The sequence below is a fragment of the Leguminivora glycinivorella genome, chromosome 20, assembly GCF_023078275.1.
Source record: "Leguminivora glycinivorella isolate SPB_JAAS2020 chromosome 20, LegGlyc_1.1, whole genome shotgun sequence".
Taxonomy (NCBI): Eukaryota; Metazoa; Arthropoda; class Insecta; order Lepidoptera; family Tortricidae; genus Leguminivora; species Leguminivora glycinivorella.
Window position 1 is genome coordinate 5,367,230 of NC_062990.1, and position 27,669 is coordinate 5,394,898.

General features: G+C 40.5%; 2 protein-coding genes across 2 annotated transcripts; both read left to right on the top strand.

Moving 5' to 3' along the window:
* The first annotated feature begins 140 nt into the window (after nt 1–140).
* Nucleotides 141–2,355, top strand: LOC125237138 (UPF0488 protein CG14286). The gene is made up of 3 exons (XM_048144111.1): nt 141–395; nt 493–627; nt 1,839–2,355. The coding sequence occupies exons 1-3, from the start codon at nt 206–208 to the stop codon at nt 2,135–2,137; spliced, it is 624 nt and encodes a 207-aa protein (XP_048000068.1). The 5' UTR covers nt 141–205; the 3' UTR covers nt 2,138–2,355.
* A 1,114-nt stretch (nt 2,356–3,469) lies between these two features.
* Nucleotides 3,470–27,507, top strand: LOC125237136. Its single transcript, XM_048144110.1, has 5 exons — nt 3,470–3,768; nt 4,193–4,364; nt 21,233–21,401; nt 22,431–22,686; nt 26,968–27,507. Exons 1-5 carry the CDS (start codon nt 3,634–3,636, stop codon nt 27,364–27,366), a joined length of 1,131 nt encoding a protein of 376 aa, XP_048000067.1. The 5' UTR covers nt 3,470–3,633; the 3' UTR covers nt 27,367–27,507.
* Nucleotides 27,508–27,669: the final 162 nt, after the last annotated feature.

The window sequence follows — 27,669 nt, forward strand, 5'->3', positions numbered from 1 at the left end:
CTACTGTACCCTCTATAATGTTCCCCACAAACGAGCGTTTCTAATAATACTCCCAAGTCCGAGTATTTACCAAGTATTTGTGTTCGTTTTTTACCGTTTCGTAAATCTCTAAACGTCAATGTCAAAAAATTAAAAAAATACACAGCTCAAAACAAAACGTGAGGTTATTTTGTGAACAAATAAGTTCCAATTAAATACATTTACAATGCCAAAACCTACAAAGCTACATGCGAAAAAGAAGCCCACCTCTATTCAGAAGTCGGTAAACGTAGATAACGATAACTCTGCAGGAGCTGATCCTGAAGAATCTTTAAGACAATTTCAGTTGGAGTTGTGTTGGTGTATCCAACAATTAGAGAAAACATTAGCTGAAAACAAAGGGAATGAAAAGCAATGTAAGTATTTAAAGATGGTTCCTTTTTGCTACAGTAACTAAAACTACAAATAAGCGAGGTTAACTTCGCTATGTTAATAATTTAATAACCTTTTCAGTGACTGAAGCATGGAAGGTAGTAAACGTGTTAAAGAACAACAGCCAGCCCATTATACGGAAGAGGCAGCTCATGAGGACGCATTTTGGTGACTACAGGGCGAAAATGGCAGCTGAAGAAAAGAAACTGGCTAAAAGTAAGCTTATAAGATTTGAGTTCTTTAGAATTCACTTCTCATAGATTTTCCGCTACTATATGCTTATATTATAAAATAAAAATAAATAAATAAAATAGCCTTTATTTCAGACGTTTTGTTACATTTCATTTTGTTGTTGACACTCATAATATAATATATTTCCTAGTTTTTGTCTGTATGCCTTTTGTAGGCAAAGGCCTCCCCTAACTCCTTCCATTTGTCTCTGTCTTTTGTTATTGTAGTCCAGGAACTTCCTGCTGCACGCTTTATCTCATCTTCCCATCTTCTTCTTGGCCTGCCACGTTTCCTCTTTTTGTATCTAGTGAACCAGTACAGTCAAGTGTAAAAATATGGGTGCGTACAACTTATCAAAAATGTGTCCCATAGCACTTTATGTCGGCGGAATAAGGTCTCGGTACATATTTTTGAGCGGATAAAATCGATACGTATTTTTGCACTTGACTGTACATTATCGTTTTAGACCACTTTTCTTTCCCTCTTATTGTGTGACCTGCCCATTGCCATTTTAACTTTTTAATTGTTGTAGTAATGTCTTTTGTGTTAGTACATTTCTTTATATCTATGTTTCTAACTTTATCGGCTAACCACTTTCCCTAACTATATGCTTAGGGGTCTTAAAATCAAACATCTTGCTGAATTCAGATACTACTTTTTTAAAGTTGGTAAAAAAGTACAGTCACAGACTTTAATTGTTTATCCACTTCTAGCTCATTTTATACTGGAAATTCTTAACTTAATTATGAGATATCCAGTAAAAAATGAGCAATTAAAGTCCGTGACCCGTACCAGGTTTTTGTTTAGCATAAGGATGAAAACTGCTTTATATGTCTATACAACATGTACAAGTTACCTGTGAAAGTATGTTGAGTATGCTTAAACAACAATGTCTTTCATTTTGTAATAACTGTGAAGAAAACTGACTGAGACTGACTGATTAATAACTGTGATCAGTAACTGTGAGACTGTTCAATAAAGCAAATGGTTCTACATGATAAAGTATATCACTAATTTTATTATTAATTACCAAAAACTTAGAACACCTTTTATTAAACAATTGGACTATTTACCAAAAGAGTAAATTGGTCTTTTATAGTGCCACCTAACTCAAGCTATTTCACTTCAGCTGTTGTCTCAAAACCTTGTGCCTCTCTACTTGATGATTTGACTGAACTTGATTTTATTTCTTTCAGTGACGAGCAAAATCAAGATATCAGACACACCAACCCAGCCAAAAGCTACATTCCTCAGGAAATCTGCATTTTTGACGACCGGGGACTCCTCATTCAGGTTCAACTTCAATTTAGCCCTAGATCAAGTTGACACAGGCACCACAGTAGATGGCAGCACTTTACAAGAGAATCCACCCATAGATAATAAAAATAATGATACCAGTATCAAAAATGACAGCAATTCACAAGAAAATAAGAATTTCAAATTCACATTCTCTGATTCAGAATTTAAATTTAATTTTAATGTAAAAAATTCTTAATTAAGACTAAATAGTGCTTGTATAAATTCAAAGTGGCTGATAGCTTATGATAGCTTGCTGGATTGGCCAATTAAAATATAAGTAAAATCTTGTGCACAGTGTAACACAAAAGTCATCCCATTTTCTTATATGTATATTGATGAAAGAAATGACACTATACAGGGTTACCGCTGTTAAATTTCTCACTCAATATTTGTGGACTGTGCCTAATTCATGAATTAGGCACAGTAAAATGAAAGCAAAAAGTAAGATCAATTCTAAAATACTAAATTGAGCAAATATCAATGTTAAGGTCAGCCTGGAGCAAGGAAATGTAAATATTTTACAAAACAAACAAAATTAAAGGATAAAATTAAACTTTAATAAGATTGTTAAACTGTTTTACTAAAGTTTTATGCCCGCTATGAGACCCAATAATAAATGTTATTGAACTACTGTACACTGGATATAACCTTCAAAAACATACTAGTAGGTATATTTTATGAATTTCACTTATTATAGTTTAGTTTCATAGTCTTAGGTAGCGTTCCCACTTAAGCGTCGCGTGTCTCGCTGCGCGCAACGGACGTCTCCGCCACGCCGCCTGAATGTAATTCAAAAAACGTCTCCTCAGTACATTGTGTGTACGTCTGTTCCGCACCTCAGGACATGCGTCTCTTAGATGTGGCCGGTCCCTTAGGCACTGGTCCCAACGCGAGCTAGTAAGCTATGAGCTATCGGCTATAAAAACGAACAAAAGATAAGCACTGCCGCGTAAATAGAAGAGACACGGCGATATTGATAGCTCATCCGCTGGGCGAGTAACTATAAACATCGCCATGTCTCTATTATTTACACGGGAGTGATTATCTTTTGTTCGTTTTTATAGCCGATAGCTCATAGCTTACTAGCTCGCGGTGGGACCAGTGCCTTAAGAGCCATTTCGCACTGTCGACTATATAGTCGCCGGCGACTGTGACTCTCAATAGTCTCAACAGTTTAAATGAGTGATTAGTTGATTACGTTACGCACTTGGTCGGCGATGGTTGCATACGTTTTGGTTGCCGAGAGACCAAGTCGTCAAGTCGGCAACTAGTCGACAGTGCGTAGCTCTAAAGCGTCCGCCACACATAAAGCGTTTTGATGGCGTAGCGTTAGCGGAGCGCAATGATAGCCGTGCGCCGGACGAACGCTGGCGTTCCGCTCGCAATCCGAGCTCGTTAGTTCTCGCCGGCGTCCGCTGGGCACAACGCGTTCGTCCGGCGCACCGCTATCAATGCGCTCCGCTGACGCTCCGCCTACGCTCTCAAAACGCGCGTGTGTGACCGAGCTTTAAGGTTACGCGTTCCTCTCCGGTGTGTGAGCGAGACAACGCTATGTACGTACAGTGATGTCCCACTTCCACACCAAGCGGATGAACAAACTCAAAAAGCAAGTAAATTTATTTTGTGTCGCAATTCTACGCCATAAAAAAAGGTTATTGAAATCAATTTCATTTCTACTATTTGCAGTAGAAAATGTACTCGTATTTCATTATTGTGTTACTATTACCGCCATGCATACTATCTTCTTACTATGATGAATTGTTATCCGCGTATCATAGCCTTCTTTTAGCACAAGATAAAGTAAGACAGACACGGGACATGGCACAGGTATTTTATACTTAATAGAAGACCAACCTAAATAAATCGTTACCCCTACATTGCTTAAGTACCTATAAGATATTTTCACAGATGTCATATATACCATAGATCAAGCAAACGTATCTACTTAGCGTGTCAAATGAACTCAGTGAAATCCACTGAGTTGCCCGTCTTTAATCGCAGCTTGCAGCTTTCGGGCGTCAATTTTTGTAAGTTGAAGTGAACAAAAACATTAATAATGCCTCTTTAAGTAATATTAATTGCAACAACACAAAAAAATATGAACACTCAAGGGCCTGAGACATATTTAAAATCATAGGCAAGTAACAACTTCAGTACAAAATCTGACACGCTCGGCCGCCATACAAATGAATGAACTTGTTTCTTCTATCTAAATCTTATTCTGTGGATATTTTTCATTTTTTCAACACAGTATCGCCCTACTTTCGAATGGCTGAGACAACATACTTCGAAAACTACAAAAACTAAGAGGAATAAAACAAAGAAGAAAACTAAACCTACGACCGAACCAGAATATGTATCTTATGAAGTAACTGTAATGCCGACGAAATTGCCGTTGAATCCAGGAAATATGAATGAGACAGGTAAGTAGGTAACCGGCAACCTTCAAATCTACTCGACATTGGCTATGGGCAACACCGCCCGCAAGTCCATTAAAAAAAAAAAAAACCTTCAAATCAAGAGTGAAGCTAGGAACACACTACGCGGACGTCCGTCGTAAATCGACCGCGGACGGGAATCTGGACAATGGAAATACACATAACCGTGCAAACTATCGGTCGACGGACGTGGACGTGGCCTTGAGCGCGTGGACGTCCGATCGAAATCTGGCTCGCCGGATGTTTTGTTCCGTGCACACTGATCGGTCGCGGTCGCGGTCGTTTTACGACGGACGTCCGCGTAGTATGTTCCTAGCTTGAACAGGCATCTTCTACGCGAGCTCACTCCATCGTAGACCACGTCTTTGCCATTGGCTAGTCTGTGGCCGAGAGTAAGACCATTTATAATAATAAAAGAAAAGTTGACAAGATATCAAATGCTAACCCGTGCTGGCGTCTCTGTCCATTCAATAAAAAAAATAAAAATAATTTCAAAAAGCCATTACATAATATACACCGTGTTTCCGGTATCACTCAAAACCTCAGACACCCCAACTGATTTTTTTTTAAACGTATCTAGAATGTTCATTTTTTAATCTGATGATTATTATTTTTTTAAATTGAATTTTTACACTCAAACACATTTTTAATTTTTACACTGAAACTCTACACTCAATAAAATAATTGCTAGCTACCATCATAAACCCTTAAACTGTTTAATTGTGTACGTTACTGCAACGACATAAGGTTTACCAATAGACAGCTATGTCACTGTAAAGCACTTTAACCTGTGCCACAGTAAACTTCAAATTGGACAGGTGACGCAGTAAGCAAATTTAAACCTAATATTCAAAATGACAAGGTTGTAATTAGGTACGAGTTCAATTTGTTATGACTTAATGATAAACTTTAAAATCAAACTGACGCACAACGTCTATCTCGGAGCGGAAAAAATAATCGTCCAAGTAACCAGCCAGTATTTAATACCCCTAAATACTGAAAAAGGTAAACAACCTCTAGCAATGCGATATAGGTACACAATGTTGTATTACGAGTACAATAGAATGGGCACGTAAAAAAATAACTAATAATACTAATTTAAATAAAAATATTACCCCCATCAAGATATAGCTCAATCGATTCTACTCTCGATTCTGAACAAACTGTTTTCAGGTTTTTAGTGTTAAGTGAAACACGGTGTATATACCTGAACCTTCCTGAAGAATCATTGTATTTGTAGGTGAAAACCGCATGAAAATCTGTTCAATAGTTTTTGGAGTTTATCGCGAACACACACACACGCAGACATACAGTCGCGGCGGGCTACTTTGTTTTATATGGTGTGGTCTAAGTGACAAGTGTAGCGAGAAGCGGAGCGTAGCGAATGTAGCTACCAACGTCATTACGTTACCAATAATCCCAATAGTGGTTATGCTAGAAACCACAATAACATCAAAAAATATTACCAAGATGTTTCCATTAAAAGGTTTTTTATGCAACAGTAAATTTTAATTTCTAAATGTTTCGTTTTGGGAGCAATTTTTTTATAAGTGTACTCGGGTAATTCCGAACGTCAAAAACCGTCGGTAAATTCCGAAAAGGGACCCTTATTACTATGGAATCAAGGGTGATTATCATTTGAATTTCGGAATTTACCGACGGTTTTTGACGTTCGGAATTACCCGAGTACACTTAAAGATAGTTATTTGTTATACAAGGGGGCAAAGTTGTATTTTAACGCCGAGTGTGGAATTGAAAAACGAGCAAGTGAAGGATTCGGAAGGAAGTGAAGGAATCATGAACTTGCGAGTTTTTCAACACACGAGAAGTAAAATACATTTGCACCCGAGTGTAACACAAAACTTTTCCCCTCACTATAGCGAGGAAACCACAACGCAAAAAAATGCGTTTTCCCCTCATGTGTTTTGTCCTTTAATACCAGAAAAGTAAAAACGCATTTAATCCACTAGTGAGTAATGTGATTTGACCTTGAATAAAGTCAAATTAACTGCTTTAAAATTGATAAAAGTAGTTGAATCTAGTAATAAAGATGATTTACCACCTGTGAAACTACTGGAAGCAGTGATAAACGCAGTTTTTGCGTTGTAGTTTCCTCGCTATAGTGAGGGGAAAAGTTTTGTGTTACACTCGGGTGCAAATGTATTTTACTTCTCGTGTATTAAAAAACTCGCAAGTTCAGGATTCTATTCTCGAACCACTCACTTCGCTCGTGGTTCAACTATAGAATCCTTTCACTTACTCGTTTTTCAATTCCACACTCGGCGTTAAAATACAACTTGGGCAAAATTGTATAACAAATTTAAAACCTTGTATAACAAATAACTATTATCACTGCTTCCAGTAGTTCCACGTTTGCCAACGCGCTGTGGAGCGCAGCATTCTAGGTGTCAAAAGAACCGATCGAGTCCGAAACACTACGCTGCGCTCCAAAACTCGCATTGCTGATGTGGGCAAAAAAACCGCCAGGGACTGGGCCGGCCACGTCTATCGCATGCATCCGGATAGGTGGGCTAACATAGCCACCAAGTGGATGCCGACGAAGAAGCGTGGGCCGGGCAGGCCCAGGCAAAGATGGCGAAACGATCTTGACGCCTTTCTAAAGAACTGGCCGGAGGAAACAGAGAACAGGGAGTCATGGAGAGCCAGGGGAGAGGCCTTTGCCCAGCAGTGGGACACTCAAATAGGCTAACAAAAAAAAAGACTTTATTCAAGGTCAAATTACTTTACCCACTAGTGGATAAAATGCGTTTTTACCCGCTGTTATTAAAGGACAAAACACGTGTTTCTGAGCTAGTGAGGGGAAAAAATATTTATTCAACTATTAAAATTCACTCTCGGGTCGAACGCTAGTGACTAAAAATATGTGCATTTGCCTACAAAACGGGAGAATTTAAAGTGTTAAGGTATAACGGGGCAAATCTGGACGGGGGGTTTTCCATTATTACACTATTCATTGTGTCGCTTAACTTCAAAAGTGGGTAAATCCATTTTGGTATAATAAGGTTGATTATCTTTCAGATCATATTATATTTACTACGCACGCTGACCCCGTTGCCGAATGGCATTTCTGCGACGCGCACAGAACACCCCACTAGAAGCCTAAAGCTAGGAACATACTACGCGGACGTCCGTCGTAAATCGACCGCGACCGCGACCGATCAGTGTGCACGGAACAAAACATCCAGCGAGCCAGATTTCGATCGGACGTCCATGCGCTCAAGGCCACGTCCACGTCCGTCGACCGATAGTTTGCACAGTTGAGTGTATATTCATTGTCCAGATTCCCGTCCGCGGTCGATTTACGACGGACGTCCGCGTAGTATGTTCCTAACTTTATGCAAGCGATATTGTTCGAGACGCAAATCACCAATCCTTGCGGGGTGAGGCGGGAGCGCACGGTGCTGCCATTGGTCGTTTCAAATAATGGCGCGCCTTTACGCTTTGCCGTAGGGATGGGAATGGGACATGTCTATTATAGACAATGGTACCGGTACCAGTACTGTGGTGAATTTGTTTTGCAACAAATTATAATATTATAGCAGTTTTTGTAACTTATTTATATTTCTTTAGTTATAAAGTATTATTTCTACAAGTAATGGTAAGAAATGCGCAAGTTAGGCGTTTTTGCAAGCTTTTATTTAACTTGCAATGTTAGTATATTCGGGTGAAATCATGCGACTTTTAACCTCCCATATAACCATAATGGGTCGCCGTTCCTACGCAAATCCTCCTATTTTGTGTACACACAGGTCTTCGGGTCTCAATGCTTAGTCGCAGTACGGTCGACGTTTAGTCGCGGCGACCCAAATGGTCACAGAAGTGACAGAAGTGTGCACTACGCGTGCACACTTTGTTACCGTTTGGCGACTCCTTTCCCAAAATCATTCGTTCATTTCATTCTTTTCAGATGGCGACTGTCAGAGACGTCAAAGTAAAAAAGAAATAAAATCATTTGACATTAAAATGTAATGGCGTAAGAATTTGTTAAAGATAAATATTGTTTGCATTTGTAATATAATGTGGGCTAATTACCATGGCCAATTAAATTGCTCGAGTGATTTCATAAAATAAGTCTAAATTTATCAACGCGCCATCAATTTACCTCAGTTTAACCAGTAAATATCTGGGCGACCGAGCTTCGCTCGGTTCTGTTTCGTATCCTTGACCTGTGTCGCCATCTAGTTGGAAAATAAATAGTACCTACATCGATCAATCGAAAGAACTCTCAGTCTTAACAACACAACTACTCCACACGAGATGGCGCGCGTTTCGTCACAAAAGCTCAGAGTGTATTTTTCTATTCGTGTTAGCCTTGACCTGTGTCGCCATCTAGTCTTTGAAGTAAATAATACTTACATCGACCGAAAGACTTCTGTCTCAACAATACAACTACTCCACACGAGATGGCGCGCGAAGAAAAACGCGTGAAAACTCGAAAATTCGCGTTTTCCGGGACCTAAGGATATGTTAGATCGATTTTTCACCCACGAAAACCCCCACATAACAAATTTCAGCGAAATCGTTAGAGCGGTTTCCGAGATCGTCGGTATAAATAAATAAATAGATAAATAAATAAATAAATAAATAAATAAATATACAAGAATTGCTCGTTTAATAGTATAAGATAATATTATTGACTTCTCGGTGTTTGCGTGTTATGTATATTGATTGGTGAAGCTTTAGTGCTCCGGTGCATATACTATACTGAAATAATAAAAATAATGCCTAGAAAACCAATAAAGTTGTTAAAATATGGATTAAGACGGTAATATTCCATGTAAAAAACAGTCGCCAAACGGTCACCAAACGGTCGACAAACGGTCGCAAAATGGTCGCAGCGTACACACGTGACCGAAAGCAGTGAATATTTATTATATTTTCAAAATGGCTTCTTGTATAAATTTTTTCCAGGTATCCTCAAACTTTATAAACAATTAAATATGCCGTCGTACTCAGTTGCCCTCACTAAAGAAGATTAAAAAAAAATTGTAACGTGAGTACCGAGCTGCTGGGTTGTAAAGGATCGGGGATCATATTATTATGGTCTTCTATAGAGCAACTAGTATTTTGCGGCATTTCACAATTGACACTTGTTGAAGTAGTCGTCATTAATATTACTATCAACATTAATTTCAGCGATCTGTACTTCTTTTGTCAAGATTTTTGTATAGATAAGTGTCTACAAATTTGTAATGTATAAAACGTAGTAGAGTAAATAATGTGTTTTTTTTGTAACCCAAACAAAATACTTGTAGATACGAGTGCGGAAAAGAGGAAAATCGATACGATACGATACACGAACGAAGGGAGTGTTTTAAATCGACACGAGTTGTGAATGTCCTTTTCGCACGTGTATCGTACGACGATTTTCAGTACCTAAATCTAAGCTAAGAGTTTCGACCAGACAAGAAATGAATCATTGCTTGATTTGCTCGCACTACTGCGTTAAAAAAAGCAGCATCTGTACTGAAAAAAACTATCATTGCGCAACAGACATTCTACTAATATCACAGTAAATAATCTATTTCATTTGATTCCTACTTTTATTGTGTAAAGCAACACTACACTTCATTTTTATCAATAAGAATTAAAAATTATATATTTAATACATTAAGTAACTATAAAGTGCTTATCTATTTGTATTATCATTCTGCACTTTTCTTAACTTTCCCACATTTCTATAAAATGTCGAAGAGTGCTTAAATGGTCGTCGTCGTTTATTATTATTTAATTCGCTCATATTTAAATGATTCAAAGCAACCAGTCCACAACTTCACAAGACAGTTTGAGAAACCTTCGTATTTCAGATTGTCATTTGCGGATACAGTGGTTTAGGAGCAGTTCGGTAATCAGACCTACACATGTGTGTACAAATTCTGTCAATGTCACTGTCAGAAACCGTTCTGACAGTGACAATGACAGCCACAAATTCGTCCACATGTTGTTACCGTTATGTGTGCAAACGTCGACTAATAAAGTGTCGTTAAAAGTCATTCTGACAGTGACATTGACAGCCACAAATTCGTACACATTTTGTTACCGTAACGAGTGCACACGACGACTACATTTTGTTATTGTATCAATACGGTCGCATTGTTTGCACGACGTTACCACGCGTTATGTCACATTTGACAGTTAGTTACTGATTTGAAGATTTTGCGACTGAAATGGTTGTATGGGCTCCTAAGGCCCAAGGTCCTTCCTATAGTAATAATTAAGTTGGTCATTCAGGCCCAGCTTCTTCAACGACTATATAGTCATAGCGTACCACGGTCCTACCAGTAGGACTTATTATAAAAGCCGACATTTTGATTTCAAATTTCGCGCCAATCTAAACTGACGTATCCGATTTTCTAGAGGGGTGTTTAAGGTTGCATGTGAACACACTCATAAGCTTGAAAAATAAAAACAAAGTGTCAAACTGACAAGTTACAGACGGCGACATGGGTATTCCGTGAAGGAGAGGTTAGTAAATCCAATTTTATTCATGTAATTTTGAGTACTTTCTTACTAATTTGTAAATAATCTTCTTTTTTATTAGTTATTTTACGAAGTTAAGTGATAATTTCATTGATTTTGCTTATATTTTACGAAATACGGGATGAAAAATATTAAGTTCTATGAGTAAAGACTGTATCGTTAAGTATGAAGACAACTTTGAGTAGCCGTATTTATTTGCTATTATATTTTTTTCTTATAATAAGCCATGGGCTTAATAAGGCACATAATAAGGTACACATTTTGTCCTAGAAACTCGACGTAAAGCATATGGTTTAGACAATATTGACTTAATCCTCCCGAGTACCAATTACGATTCCGGACAAATGCTACTAGAAAATTCACAAAGTGCGTAAAAGACGATACGATTGCGAAAAAAAATTGTATGGTGCGAACCTCAACGACACATGATCCACAAAGCAGAATATCTGGACATAGTCTAGCCACTGTTATTTAAAAAATATAGTTCAGGATCTGTGTATGGCGGCCATTTAGAGAATGTGGCATGGTGCTTACTCTAACTCCGACTTTGATGTCGAATTTGACTATCATACATTGTTTATATCGATCTGGTTTAAGCACTGTTCAAACACCATGAATGTCAATTAGACTTTGGCCTATGGCTAATTTTTTTATCTGTTTCTCTCATCCTGCTAGCATCAAAAATTTACGGCAATCCGGAACGTTGCTCAAAATTGCGTTTTTTTAAATTATATAAATTCGCCGCATTTATTCTACAAGTACCCAATTGGAAAAACCATGAAGAGGACTCTTAAAGAATATATTTTGGCAGCATATTAACCTTTGTTTGTTGAAATCGTACAAAGAGTCATTGAAATATTCTCAAATTAAGCCAGATAGGGGTTGTCCGAAATTTATTTGCTAGACCTTAATGAAAGTACCATAAAGTCCCTAAAATAAAAAAAATATCAGACCTTCTTATATCACATAGTACTTACCAATACCTTAAGATCATACTCTCGGAACATAATAATACAAAATTATGCACATGTCAACATTTAGACGAGGTTTGTTTTGTCCTTATACTTAACGATACAGTCCTTAGTACCTCGGTTTTATACAACTACACTAGTTTTTTAAAGGTGCGCGGGGCCCGAGGGCCCCGCGGTGTTCTTTTTTGTTTTTGTGCTTTTTGTTTTTGTGCTTTTTGTTTTTGTGCTTTGCTTTTTTGTTTTTGTGCTTTGCTTATGCTTTTGCTTTTTGTTTTTGTGCTTTGCTTGTTTGATTTATTGCTTTGCTTGTTTGCTTTTTTGCTTTAGCCTTTGCGTGCTTGGGAGCACTCTCTGCCCGCAGCTCGGCCTGCGGCCTCGCGTGCTTGGGAGCCTATCAGACACGCTCCGGGCCTTCGGCCCTCCGCGTAGTTACTGTGGGGGTTGTAGGGAAGTTGGAGCTTAAACACGACCCAATAGTAAAAGTGTCTTGAGAAGCTCACGACGGGCCTGCGGCCTGCGGCCTCCGGCCCGTCGTTTCGCTTCTCTAAGACACTTTTACTATTGGGTCGTGTTTAAGCTCCAACTTCCCGGACCGCCGGCGAGCCGATCAGAGACGCTCCGGGCCTTCGGCCCTACGCGGAGCTCGGCCTTCGGCCTTCGCTGGGTTTCGAAGCTCCGCGTCGGGCCTTCGGCCCGCCGCTTCGCTTATTAAGATACTTTTTGTTATTGTTTTGCTTGGGACGTAGAGTTTGCATTATCCGACGGGTTTTTAATATTCGAATAATTCGGATAATACAATTTTTATTATTCGAATATTCGAATAATCGGATAATTTCGGATAATTTATTAAATGGAACAAAATTAATGTTCCAGGTGCGTATAAGCGTGGAATTGATAACGGCTGAGATAGATGAGTGCCATAATGCAAACCTTTACCTACATATTTTTTTTTATTTTTTGCGTAAATCAGCAAACTGTAATGATTAGTTAGGTGTTAGGTATAAGGAGAAGTTTTTCTGACAACACCTTTACCTTGGAAATGTATGGTAGAGAGGATGGCTTGTGTAGAGTGGAACGTGAAACAATATCATTGGATATGATGATGGTTATAGGTCTATACAGCGTTGCATATAATCCGATCCGATATCGGATGTAGGAAGGTTGTCAAAGGCAAAAATCAAAGACGGCGCCTTGAATGATTTCGAGAATGTATAGGAGTCGGTCCTTCGCTCCATATCGGATCGGATACTTATCTCATCTTAAATCTGCGGGGGCCCTTCCGGATACACTTCGACCCATCGGGATCTTTTGTGCAATTACCCCCTTCGATCCTAAGATCTGAAGGCAGGTATTCAGGAGCTTCTCGACCATCTCCACGTATCGGATGATGAGGCTCATGGGTAGCTCTCTGAAGTCCTTTGGTACTAGGTAGCCTGCTCCAAAGTTCTTCATTCTTTGTCTGGCGAGGGTGTGACATTCACAAATTAGATGTCTGACGGTCTCTTCCTCTTCGCCACATATGCGACAATCAGTGTTGTCAGCGTGTCCCATCTTGGCCAAAATTCCTTTGATCCCGTAATGGCCTGTGAACACCCCCGTTATAATTTGGAGTTGTCTTTTGCCTAGCTTTCCTAGCTTTTTGCTCCATCCAGAGTCTACCCTCCGCATAAAGAGCTTTGAATGCTTCAGACCTACTAGGGCATCCCACTCTTTTTGGTGATTAGTCTTTGTTTGGTATTTCATAGCCGTTTTAATGGTTCCTTGTGAAAGGCCCACAAAAGGTTCCGGACCTATGAAGTTGTCTTCAGATCCGGCCTTGGCAAGTTCATCAGCATTTTCATTGCCAATGAAGTTTCGTGCCCCGGTATCCATACCAGTTGCACCTTGTTTTGCCTTCCAAGCTTGTTAAGAGCTTGGATGCCGTTTAATACCAGTCTAGAGTCACCTCTGGGCGATGTGAAGGCTTTGAGTGCCGCCTGACTGTCGCCGAGTATATAGATATTCTTCCCTTGGGTTTGTCTAACTACCTCTATATTCTCATGTAGTCATTTGCATAAATGCCTACGCCCGTACCAGATGCCATCTTGGACCGGATCGGATACTTAATATAAAAAGTTGAAAACTCTCTTCGTAGGCTCTAAACAAAAGCGTCCTGGTTAGGGTCTTAGAACAGGAATGAGCAAAGATATAGGGACTCGTGCAAAACAGAATAACCCAAAAAGAGAAGACCAATTAGACGAAGACACTTCCTATCCAGGTGTGGATCATTTTAGACCTTTGTTGCACAGTGGCTGGTACCAAATTACCAATGGAAGGTGAGAGGTGATAAATAAGTAAGTAAATTCTTTATTGTACCACCAACATAAAATATACAAGACATCAAATTTAGAAGGATGAAGAAGGAGGAGGTACAAAGGCGAAGTTATTTAAATATTTAAATCCTAAACGCCTCAAATTGCTCGGCACTCGGCAGCGATTTGATGGGTTTTAGTTTCCAAGCTGATCAGTAGATTGACTAAGATTTCAAAGTATAAATAGTAATTAGACCGATTTTTGTGTATGCATGTAACTTAGGACTTAAAAGGAAAATACCTTATATTTCTTAGTGAAGTGGAGGGAATTCTGGCGTACTAAATTGCTATGGAACTGGTAACAGCTAAATTCGGAGTGAGGCGCTAAATTTCAATTTCAATAAAACAAGGGACCAGGAAATCTAGGTATCAATCTCCCTTATTAAGTACGGTTTCACAGATAACTTCACGTTAGCTATTAGCAATAATGAAAGTAGGTCGGGGAAACGTTTTCATATTAAAAAATAATAATTGAACGTTTTTGTGCTTTTCTAAATCATCCAATTAATAGAATTAATCGAATATTCGATAAGAACTGAGTGCGTGGGGTGACGGTGAGGCATTCTGCTTACTTCTTGTCCACGAATGCTTCCTTTGTTTTGTAAATAAAATAAATCATTGCCTAGAAAGGCTAGAATGAAATAATATTAGTTTGATTTTTAAAGATAAATAGGTGTTAACTTGTTAGCAATAACATTATCCGTATTAAGAATTGATCGAAATTGGTTTCAATGACGTCTATCTATTAAATATATTACTTATAAATAAAAAATAATGTTTATAGAAATTATCCGTTTATCCGGATAATTTCACTTGGATTATTCGAATATTTTCGGATAAAAATATTGGCGGATATTCGAATAATTCGGATATTCGAATATCCGGATTGCAAACCCTACTTGGGAGCACAGGCTGTACGCAGCTCGGCCTGCGGCCTTCGCGTGCTTGGGAGCACTCTGCCCGCAGCTCGGCCTGCGGCCTTCGCGTGCTTGGGAGCCTCTCAGACACGCTCCGGGCCTTCGGCCCTCCGCGTAGTTACTGTGGGGGTTGTAGGGAAGTTGGAGCTTAAACACGACCCAATAGTAAAAGTGTCTTGAGAAGCTCACGACGGGCCTGCGGCCTGCGGCCTCCGGCCCGTCGTTTCGCTTCTCTAAGACACTTTTACTATTGGGTCGTGTTTAAGCTCCAACTTCCCGGTCCGCCGGCGAGCCGATCAGGGACGCTCCGGGCCTTCGGCCCTACGCGGAGCTCGGCCTTCGGCCTTCGCTGGGTTTCGAAGCACCGCGTCGGGCCTTCGGCCCGCCGCGTCGCTTTTTAGACACTTTAATTTTTATTTTGTTTGGGAGCACTCTCTGCCCGCAGCTCGGCCTGCGGCCTTCGCGTGCTTGGGAGCCTCTCAGACACGCTCCGGGCCTTCGGCCCTCCGCGTAGTTACTGTGGGGGTTGTAGGGAAGTTGGAGCTTAAACACGATCCAATAGTTAAAGTGTCTTGAGAAGCTCACGACGGGCCTGCGGCCTGCGGCCTCCGGGACACTTTTACTATTGGGTCGTGTTTAAGCTCCAACTTCCCGGTCCGCCGGCGAGCCGATCAGGGACGCTCCGGGCCTTCGGCCCTACACGGAGCTCGGCCTTCGGCCTTCGCTGGGTTTCGAAGCTCCGCGTCGGGCCTTCGGCCCGCCGCTTCGCTTATTAAGATACTTTTTGTTATTGTTTTGCTTGGGAGCACAGGCTGTACGCAGCTCGGCCTGCGGCCTTCGCGTGCTTGGGAGCACTCTGCCCGCAGCTCGGCCTGCGGCCTTCGCGTGCTTGGGAGCCTCTCAGACACGCTCCGGGCCTTCGGCCCTCCGCGTAGTTACTGTGGGGGTTGTAGGGAAGTTGGAGCTTAAACACGACCCAATAGTAAAAGTGTCTTGAGAAGCTCACGACGGGCCTGCGGCCTGCGGCCTCCGGCCCGTCGTTTCGCTTCTCTAAGACACTTTTACTATTGGGTCGTGTTTAAGCTCCAACTTCCCGGTCCGCCGGCGAGCCGATCAGGGACGCTCCGGGCCTTCGGCCCTACGCGGAGCTCGGCCTTCGGCCTTCGCTGGGTTTCGAAGCACCGCGTCGGGCCTTCGGCCCGCCGCGTCGCTTTTTAGACACTTTAATTTTTATTTTGTTTGGGAGCACTCTCTGCCCGCAGCTCGGCCTGCGGCCTTCGCGTGCTTGGGAGCCTCTCAGACACGCTCCGGCCTTCGGCCCTCCGCGTAGTTACTGTGGGGGTTGTAGGGAAGTTGGAGCTTAAACACGATCCAATAGTTAAAGTGTCTTGAGAAGCTCACGACGGGCCTGCGGCCTGCGGCCTCCGGGACACTTTTACTATTGGGTCGTGTTTAAGCTCCAACTTCCCGGTCCGCCGGCGAGCCGATCAGGGACGCTCCGGGCCTTCGGCCCTACGCGGAGCTCGGCCTTCGGCCTTCGCTGGGTTTCGAAGCTCCGCGTCGGGCCTTTGGCCCGCCGCTTCGCTTATTTAGATACTTTTTGTTATTGTTTTCTTGGGAGCACAGTCTGCACGCTGCTCGGCCTGCGGCCTTCGCGTGCTTGGGAGCACTCTGCCCGCAGCTCGGCCTGCGGCCTTCGCGTACTTGGGAGCCTGTCAGACACGCTCCGGGCCTTCGGCCCTCCGCGTAGTTACTGTGGCGATTGTAGGATTTGTAGGGAAGTTGGACCTCCGGCCTGCGGCGTCCGGCCCGCCGCGTCGCTTTTTAGACACTTTTACTTATATTTTCTTGCTTGGGAGCACTGTCTGTACGCAGCTCGGAACTTGGACCGGAGCAATGACCGTCGGGCTGTAGAACGCTCCCTCAGGCTGGTAGGGAAATTTGACTTTGTCCCCTCTCGCCGCCGTTTTTGACTTTTCCAAAAATTTTTTTTCTCATTTCTATTTTTGGCCCCCGCTCTTACCACGTGCCAAATTTGAACGCGCTCGGACCGAAAATAAAAAAAAAAAAAATTTCAAAGTCGGCCATTTTGAAATTTTGTAAATGCCATTTGATGGACCTCAGATAACTGTACAACATTAGTTTAAGCACTATTAACCTTTTTTCTACCGTTACGGAGCTATGGGGATTTAAAAAAAAAACCTCCATACAAACTGGTAGGGAAATTTGACTTTGTCCCCTCTCGCCACCGTTTTTGACTTTTCCAAAATTTTTTTTTCTCATTTCTATTTTTGGCCCCCGTTCTTACCACGTGCCAAATTTAAACGCGCTCGGACCGAAAATAAAAAAAAAAAATTTCAAAGTCGGCCATTTTGAAATTTTGTAAATGCCATTCGATGGACCTCAGATAACTGTACAATATTAGTTCAAGCACTATTAACCTTTTCCCTACCGTTACGGAGCTATGGGGATTTAAAAAAGGACCTCCATACAAATTTCAATTGGCCTTCAAAGGGCGCCATTTTGAATTTTTCAAAATTTTCTTTTTGTATACTAATCTTGGGGTGGCTGTCTACCCGTGTGCAAAATTTCAGCGCGCTCGGACCATTTTGAAATTTTTCAAAAAAAAAGTCGGCCATTTTGATTTTTTTTTTAATTCCATTCGATGGACCTCGGGTGACTGTATAACATTTGTTTGAGCACTTTTCACTTCTTTGTACCGTTACCGAGCTATGGTAATTAAAAGAAAAACCTCCATTCAAATTTCAATTGGCCCTCAAAGGCCGCCATTTTGAATTTTTCAAAATTTTCTTTTTGAATACTAATCTTGGCGCGACCGTCCACCCGTGTGCCAAATCTCAGCGCGCTAGGACCATTTTGAAAATTTTCAAAAAAAAAAGTCGGCCATTTTGATTTTTTTTTAATGCAACTTTTTTCTACTCGGATACCTGTATGACATTTGGTCGAGCACCCCCCGGCTATCTCTTACGGTTTAAAAGTTGCCATACAAAATAAAAGTGGCCAGTTTTCCCACATTTGTAGCACTTTTAAATTTTTTTTTATTTCATTCGAATCGAGGCCACTTGGAGATTCTATGACCAAAATTTGAGCTCTCTACGACAAACTTGAAAAATCGTCAAAAAAAAAGTCGGCCATTTTGAAAAAAAAATGGCGGCGTCAAAAACTGCCCAGGGTCCTCTATGACATTTGGTCGAACACTCCCCGGCTAACTCCAGCCGTTTGGCCAGGCCGTCCAACATTTTTTTACCCGGAACCGGTAGACCGACGGTCTGATCTATCCGGGGTCGCAGGACCAAACTCTATACGACCACACCAAACACTGCCACCTTCAAATCCCCCTTCTGCCTATTTTTTGAAAAATGTCAGTCGGGTTGTAGCTTTATATTATATAGATAATTTAATAATAATGTTTTCTCAAACATGCAATGAAATATTGTCTTTACGTTCCTTAAAATGGGCTGGGAAGTATCGTTTTTTGGGCGCAACAACTCGAGAGGACTGTAAAGGGATTTCATATTATTTTTTAGGCCTAGGCCTGCAAAGTAACTTTTTTTTATAAAATATTGTCCTTTAGAGCATTTTTTTTTATTTCATTGTATGTTCGAGAAAAGCACTATACATGCCTCGGCGTGAAAACGGATTCCCGGCCTCGTATCCCTATCCGGCCCACTTGGCCGGAAATCCTCATTTTCCCGGCCTCTGATGTAATGTACTATTGTGATGGTTGCAAAAACTGACACATATTGCTTTTATTGTTGTAGGATTAAATGACAAAGAAACATAATTCGCTCTTATGGAATCAGAAATAGAAACTGAAGATGAAAAAACAGACTTTTGCCACATAAAACTCATAGAAACAAATTTTGTTCAAACCAGATCCCGGTATGCTTCCTCTAGTTCCTATGTCGATATTTCTCTGTCAGAACTAATTCCAAAGCCTATCCACGGCAGGACCCGATATTTCACCTTGCAGCTTCTGCAGAAGGACGTCGTGGAGCGCCTACAAGAGGATGATCTCACGCTCGCAGTGGAATAACATTCGTCGAAGAAGAGCGTATAATCTTAATTTTTAAGTGATTTAAAAGTGATTGGTGCATTGTATTATTTTAATAAGACTATTATTTTATCTCATTCTTTCTATAAAACTAAAAAATAAACAAATCTTAAGTGAGTTTTTTCATTTCGTAATATAAATAACGTTTCTTTATAAGCCCATGGTCCTTCCTGAAGGACTTTTTTTAATTAAAATCAAATTATCCTAAAAGGCATCGTAAACTGATAATAAATATGCCCCAAAGCTGTTGGTGGCATACAAGTACAAAAACATTTAAAAAATGTATTCCTAATGTTTGGGCCTGAACGAGTATAAAACAATAGTACTACTGGTAGGACCGTGGTTCGCAATGACTAGTAGCCGAATTTCGCCTTGGGCCTTAGGTTAAAGCAGATATTTTTAATCGATTGAGCTGAAATTTTGCACACATAATTGTGTAAATCACGTGACGATGCAATATTATGGTATCATGGAGCTGATCTGCTGATGGACCATAAACGTGGCCTTAGATTAAATTTCATATCTGATTATGATGTTGACCTCAATTCCAATAAGGCCTAGTTACAGTAGTTACCCTTCGGGTTGGAAGGTCAGATGGCAGTCGCTTTCGTAAAACTAGTGCCTACGCCAAATCTTGGGATTAGTTGCCAAAGCGGACCCCAGGCTCCCATGAGCCGTGGTGAATGCCGATACCGGGATAACGCAAGGAGGATGATGATTGTGATAGCACCTCAATAAAAATCATTCTACTAACCTAATAACTAAACTGTGCATTTTTACTTTACTATGTAAGTTAAATTACCAACTAAATATTCTAAACTAATCAATCAACTAAATAACACTACAGATACAGACTCTAGATAGATAATTATTCACAATTACAAATCTGCTTTTTCTTATATTTCATAAAATGGTAGCACATGGTACGAACGGTAGTACGAAGTTCCCGCAACAGACATATAAACTAACATGGCCCCATCCCTAATCGTACGTGAAAGGGATAGCATATCGCATTGTTAACTAGGCAAATAGGGATGGACGCGCCTCGGCGCCGCTCAGTACAACCATATTGACCAGTGTAAATGAACTCCGCGGATAATAAACAATATTCAACAAAATAATGAATTTGACTCAACTGTGGAATGTTATTCCATCTTTTTTATATGTGGAAGTATTACTCCCACATGTTATATGTTTGCAATAAATGCTTTGTTTGTTTGAAGACTTGCCACACCACTTTATGCTGCAAGAGACCATTGTTTGCAACTAAATTTAATTATTTAAGATTTTTTCCCGAGCGGACACGAACACTGTTAGCGGGTCGTATACTTGGGCGCTACTGATCGGTGTCGCGCGCGTTCAAACTTTTATACACCCGATTGGTCGTATCAGTCGTATGCTTGGTGACCGCGAGTCGCCCTGTAAGGGCCGTCTTGTTGTATTGGTCTGTGGCGACGCGTAACAAAATCGAAACGCCGCAGGAACGTGTCTGGGTGCGTAGCCGAATGGCGCAAACGCTCACGAAACGAAACGCTCATTGATAATTTGATATCTATCTCTATCGCTCTTGCGAGTCTTGCGTATTGGCGCGACCGAGCCAGACTAATTTTCGCCACAAAATATATAATAGTACAAGTACAGAAGGCTCATTCCTTTGATGTTCACGAACTGCCGCCATTCTAAATTCTTACCTACATTAACAAACGGACCGCACGCGAGCAGCCGACATTGAATTCTATTGCGCCGCGTGAAGGTCGTCACCAGTGAACGGGCCGCGAACTCGCGGCAGCCGGCATGTACTTGTAGCGCGGCGATAGAATCGCGGAGTGAGCCGCCCCCGCTTTCGCGTCGTTTCGTTTTCGATTCGTGTCGCAGAAATGCCATTCGGCTACGGCACCGTTCTGTCACACCAATAAGTACGCAAGAGCGATAAAGAGATCGCTACGAAAGAGATTTTATCGTGAGCGTTTATGCATTCGTTCACGCACACAGATCGGTCGCCAGGTGGAAACCTAACCTACCCTTGCATTTTTTACAGTTTTCAGTATATTAAGAAGCGAACAAAGGGAAGCAAATAAGACATCACACAAGGAGTATCCGTGGATAGCCTACGTTGTGCATTCCAGAGACAGAGACCAGCCTTTTCTGTGCAGTGCGGCTTGTATAGAAGAACGGATATTTATTACTGCCGCTCGCTGTCTTTACCGGTAAGTTGACTTCATTTTCAATTTCTTATTGAAGTACCTACCTATCAATATACTGAAAGATCGCCTGATGAAGAGATTATAACATACCTTTCTTATGAGATAGGAGGCAGGTGGTAAGCGATTACTGCCGCCCATGAACACCCGAAACACCTCTCTAATAATTTTGAGTACTTACCTATTTTGCCCTGTGATTTTACCAAACCAAATCAATATCTTGCAAATGAAATATTTCATTTCTCGGGTCTCTATTTGTTTGTAAAGTAGACTTATAATGACCGGGATATAGACCGTGATTACCTTTTTAGGGTTCCGTAGTCAACTAGGAACCCTTATAGTTTCGCCATGTCTGTCTGTCCGTCCGTCCGTCCGTCCGTCCGTCCGTCCGTCCGCGGATAATCTCAGTAACCGTAAGCACTAGAAAACTGAAATTTGGTACCAATATGTATATCAATCACGCCAACAAAGTGCAAAAACAAAAAATGGAAAAAAAATGTTTTATTAGGGTACTCCCCCTACATGTAAAGTGGGGGCTGATTTTTTTTTTCATTCCAACCCCAACGTGTGATATATTGTTGGATAGGTATTTCAAAATTAATAAGGGTTTACTAAGATCGTTTTTTGATAATATTAATATTTTCGGAAATAATCGCTCCTAAAGGAAAAAAAAAGTGAGTCCCCCCCCTCTAACGGCTCTAACTTTTGAACCATATGTTTAAAAAATATGAAAAAAATCACATAAGCAGAACTTTATAAAGACTTTCTAGGAAAATTATTTTGAACTTGATAGGTTCAGTAGTTTTTGAGAAAAATACGGAAAACTACGGAACCCTACACTGAGCGTGGCCCGACACGCTCTTGGCCGGTTTTTTATTTTTGTCGAGCTCCCGATATTTCGACGCAGTTGCATGCATCATGATCACGGAAAATCAAAGAGGTAATCATCACGTTCTATATCCCGGTGAATATAAGTCTAATAATTAAATTAAATAACCGTGAATCATTCAAAAGTTATACTTATCATTTTTCCAGCGCAAAAGTGTATTTAACAACCGTGGTCCACCAAGAATCCAAGCTTCGACCGATAGCCTTCGTGGTACCCACAAAAAACACAAAACAGTTGTTCGATGACGTAGGCTTCATCATCGTGGACAGAACAAGCCACAATTGGCAGACAGTTAAACTATATTCCGCAGCGGATAATAAAAACTTTACAAGAACCGATAATAATTACGTTTGGCTGAGTACGATGGGTGAGATGGCGGGTACAGTGGTGGGATATGTCGATGTAAGTTATTTTTGTAAATCCACTAGGTATAGTATGAATTTTCTGAGATGAACTTTTCGCTTTAGCCGTAATCTGTTAAACAAAGGCCTTTGTGTCTATTATTCACGACGGCTAGCTCCCGTTTAAACGGCACGTGCTATAGTCTCAGTGTAGTTAAAAAGCAACTATCATGATAGTAATAAGGTTCAAATCCATAAAAAGCCCTTTCGGAGATAACACGTTTAGTCATCATAAAAAAAAGTTACCTGCATACTGTTTAATAAATTTGAACCTTATTGCTATCATGATACAGTCCGCGCACGAGTTCCGTGCACGCGGAAGGAATGTTAGGAATGTTGGGTGACATGACCGAGAGAGAGCTGTGAATTTATCGATATAGTTGTCGATGATATGCAACGTATTTTCGTAGGGCAGATTAGGTACTATGAACTAAGTTATTTTAATCAAATTAAAATTAATAATCCACTTTTAATTCTATATGTGCGTACAATTGATATAATGAAGTAAATAAAACTAGTTTAATTATAATATAGTTATATATATTATTTAATCATAATAACCGGATTAGCACGTGTTTATATTTTTTATTTAATTGTACTGCAAGCAGTAGGCCTAGCACATGATGGCCGCGGGAGTATGTCGCCGCGAGATAGATGACACGTCTTTGTCTAATTGTATTAATGACATAAGGACAGGTAGTCTATCTCGCGGCGACATACTCCCGCGGCCATCATGTGCTAGGCCTGCAGATGGCATCGCTTTCTCACGCCGATAAAGACCCGACAAAAGGTATTATACAAAACAGAAAAGAGAGGTAATAAACACTTAACGATAATAATATAACGCTAACGTCTATTAACACAAACGTGCAGAATTGCAGATGGTGCGTAACAACAAACTTTACGACTAGAGAATAGGTACTTAAGTAAAAAATATGTGGTTTTTACCTCAAAAATAAACTAAAAGACGACTAAGTTTGGGAGAGTGTGTAGCGACAAGATTCGATAAATTAGCATTCAATTCGTCCCCAACACTGTTTTCGGGCGAGCGTGGGGTGTGATGCGACGCACGGGCGCGGGGTACACCCTCCCTTTACCTCAGCCCCCGAATGCACGGAACTCGTGCGCGGACAGTAGTTGCTTTTTAACTACACTGAGACTTTAGCACGTGCTGTGGAAGCGAGAGCTAGCCGCAGTGAATAATAGAAACAAAGGCCAAAGGAAATGTTCATCACAGAAAATTCATACTATAGCTCTAGCCGCGCGCTCGCGCTAAATTCGAAAGTTGCGGAATACCCCATACACACTTCTACCCCCTATTTTAGGGAAGTTTAGGGTTAGAAAGAGAGTAAGCCTATATGTCACTCTCCTTCCCTTTAGGCTTTAACTATCTCTACTTAAAAATCACGTCAATTTGTCACTCCGAGCTGAGCGTTTCTTTTTTTTTTGCCACTTTTATGAAGTGTGATATTTTTGAAAAAAATTTGCTATTTCTACTCAGAATCACTGCTTTTTCAATCCTAGTAGTTAAAAAAAATGTCCCATACGTTTTTTCTTATTTTGTTACCATTTTCCGTACATGTTGTATGGGGTAACAAAAGAGGAATAGTTATTTGTTATACAAGGGAGCAAAGTTGTATTTTAACGCCGAGTGTGGAATTGAAAAACGAGCAAGTGAAAGGATTCTATAGTTGAACCACGAGCGAAGCGAGTGGTTCGAGAATAGAATCCTGAACTTGCGAGTTTTTTAACACACGAGAAGTAAAATACATTTGCACCCGAGTGTAACACAAAATTTTTCCCCTCACTATAGCGAGGAAACTAATACAACGCAAAAAAATGCGTTTATCACTGCTTCCAATAGTTCCACAGGTGCAGTGGTAAATCGTCTTTATTACTAGATTCACCTACTTTTATCAATTTTAAAGCCGTTAATTTGACTTTATTCAAGGTCAAATTACTTTACCCACTAGTGGATAAAATGCGTTTTTACCCGCTGTATTAAAGGACAAAACACGTGTTTCCGAGCTAGTGAGGGGAAATAGTCATTTGTTATACAAAAGGGCAAAGTTGTGTTTTAACGCCGAGTGTGGATTCTATTCTCGAACCACTCGCTTCGCTCGTGGTTCAACTATAGAATCCTTTCACTTACTCGTTTTTCAACACACGAGAAGTAAAATACATTTTCTCAAACATGCAATGAAATATTGTCTTTACGTTCCTTAAAATGGGCTGGGAAGTATCGCTTTTTGGGCGCAACAACTCGAGAGGACTGTAAAGGGATTTCATATTATTTTTTAGGCCTAGGCCTGCAAAGTAACTTTTTTTTATAAAATATTGTCCTTTAGAGTATTTTTTTTTTATTTCATTGTATGTTTGAGAAAAGCACTATACATGCCTCGGCGTGAAAACGGATTCCCGGCCTCGTATCCCTATCCGGCCTCGCTCGCACGCTCGCTCGGCCGTATACACGGTGTTTCCGGTATCACTCAAAACCTCAGACATAACTGATTTTTATTTTTTTAAACTCATCTAGAGTATTCATCTTTTAATCTGATCGTTACTTTTTTTTTTATTGAATTTTTAATTTTCTGTACAGCTCTACTTGACTTTTAGCTCTACTCTTAATAAAATAATTGCTAACTACCATCATAAACCATAAGACTATTTATTTGTGTACGTTACTGCAACGACATAAGGTTTACCAATAGACAGCTAAGATGTCACTGTAAAACACTTTAAATCTTTGTCACAGTAAACTTCAAATTGGACAGGTAATCGCAGTAAGCAAATGAACTCAATATTCAAAATGACAAGGTTGTAATTAGGTACGAGTTCAATTTGTTATGACTTATGATAAACATTAAGATTAAACTGACAAACAACGTCAAACTAGTAGCGGAAAAAATAATCGTCCAAGTAACCGGCCAGTATTAATACCCCTAAATACTGAAAAAAGGCAAACAACCTCTAGCAGTGCGATATACACAATGTTGTATTACGAGTACAATAGAATGGGCACGTAAAAAATAACTAATAATACTAATTTAAATAAAAATATTACCCCCATCAAGATATAGCTCAATCGATTCTACTCTCGATTCTGAACAAACTGTTTTCAGGTTTTTAGTGTTAAGTGAAACACGGTGTATACCCACTTGGCCGGAAATCCTCATTTTCCCGGCCTCTGATGTAATGTACTATATCACTGCTTCCAGTAGTTCTACAGGTGGTAAATCATCTTTATTTCTAGATTCACCTACTTTTATCAATTTTAAAGCAGTAAATTTGACTTTATTCAAGGTTAAATTACTTTACCCACTAGTGGATAAAATGCGTTTTTACCCGCTGGTATTAAAGGACAAAACACGTGTTTCCGAGCTAGTGAGGGGAAAAATTATGAACACGCCTACCATATATGTAGTGGCGACATGGTAGTATCGGCCTCGGCCCGTAGATGTCGCCACTTTTTAATTTCTACTCTTTTAACCCCCGATGCAAAAACGAAGGGGTGTTATGCGTTTGACGTGTCTGTCTGCCTGTGTGTCACATCTGTGACATCGTAGCTCCTAAACGGATGAACGGATTTAGATTTAGTTTTTTTTGTTTGAAAGCTGAGTGTTCTTAATAGCCATGTTTTATGAAAATCGTTCCACTAAGTCGGGGCCGTCGGGGGTTTTAAGAAGATTTTAATTTTGTGGTTCGGGTCCGGGTCCCGGGACCCGGGTTCGATTCCCGGCTCGGCCACCAGTGGGCCCTGTCGTTTTTTTTTTCGTGTATGATATCTATTTCAATTTATATATAGAAGTGTGACTACTTGAAAAAAAGAACAAATAGAAAAATATTCAATAAAATAATTTGATTTGTTCCCTAGTTGTTTTGTGGTTAGGATTAGGGATGTTACGAATATTTGCATTCGCATTCGCATATGCGAAAGATTCGCATTCTTTTAAACATTTGCATTGACATTCGCATTCGCTTCAAACGATGCGAATGTCGCAGCTTGTTCCTCGCCCGCGCCGGCCGCTCCAATTGCTACTTGTCGACTGTCGACAGTGTAGACTCGCGCATGCGCAGATAGGTCAAAGGCGTGGAGTTCGTACTCGGCATTTTGACCAATAGTTTTTAATTTTTTACCTAGCGGGTTGTTGGTGATTGCTTGGTTTTTATTTTGTTTTTTTATGAAATTCAGCGATATTCGCATTCGCGAATGTGACACATGCGACATTCGTGTCATCCCTAGTTAGGATATTAAATTTTAATGACCCCTCCAAATTTTCAGGGCAGCAACAAACCTGCGGTTTTGTATGAAGCAAATGTTTTTATGAGCGGTTTTTTGTGCCAACATTTTTATAACGTAGACATTTTAAAAGAGCCAAAATACTTCAGTGATAACTTTTTCGTGCCATGTTACCACACGTGCAATCTGTGGAATGGTTACAGTAAGTTCAATTGTTTGAAGTGGTTGGCTGGAGAAGGGCTCGCTGTTTTACACCAGGAATCTAAAAAACTATTTGGTGTAGCCACCTGGGGAGGTTATTTGGGCAATGCACCTCATGTGCCTTTGCCAGTCGGTATGGCAATACCGAATTCTGCCAGTTTTCGAGAAGATTTGGAATGTGCGCGAAAGATCAAAAATGCGCCCGTAACGACGAACAGCTTTGCTGGTTTATGCAAATAGCGGAGGTGCAATATTGTATCGAATGTGTTTTTAACCCCCGACGCAAAAACAACGGGGTGTTATAAGTTTGACGTGTCTGTCTGTCTGTCTGTCTGTTTGTCTGTCTGTGTGTGTGTCTGTCTGTGGCATCGTAGCTCCCGAACGGATGAACCGATTTAGATTTAGTTTTTTCTGTCTGAAAGCTGAGTTAGTCGGGAGTGTTCTTAGCCATATTTCATGAAAATCGGTCCACTATGACGCGGTCGGGGGTTTTTTCAAAATTTTAATTTTGTGGTTAGGTTATTAACACTTAAATACCACACC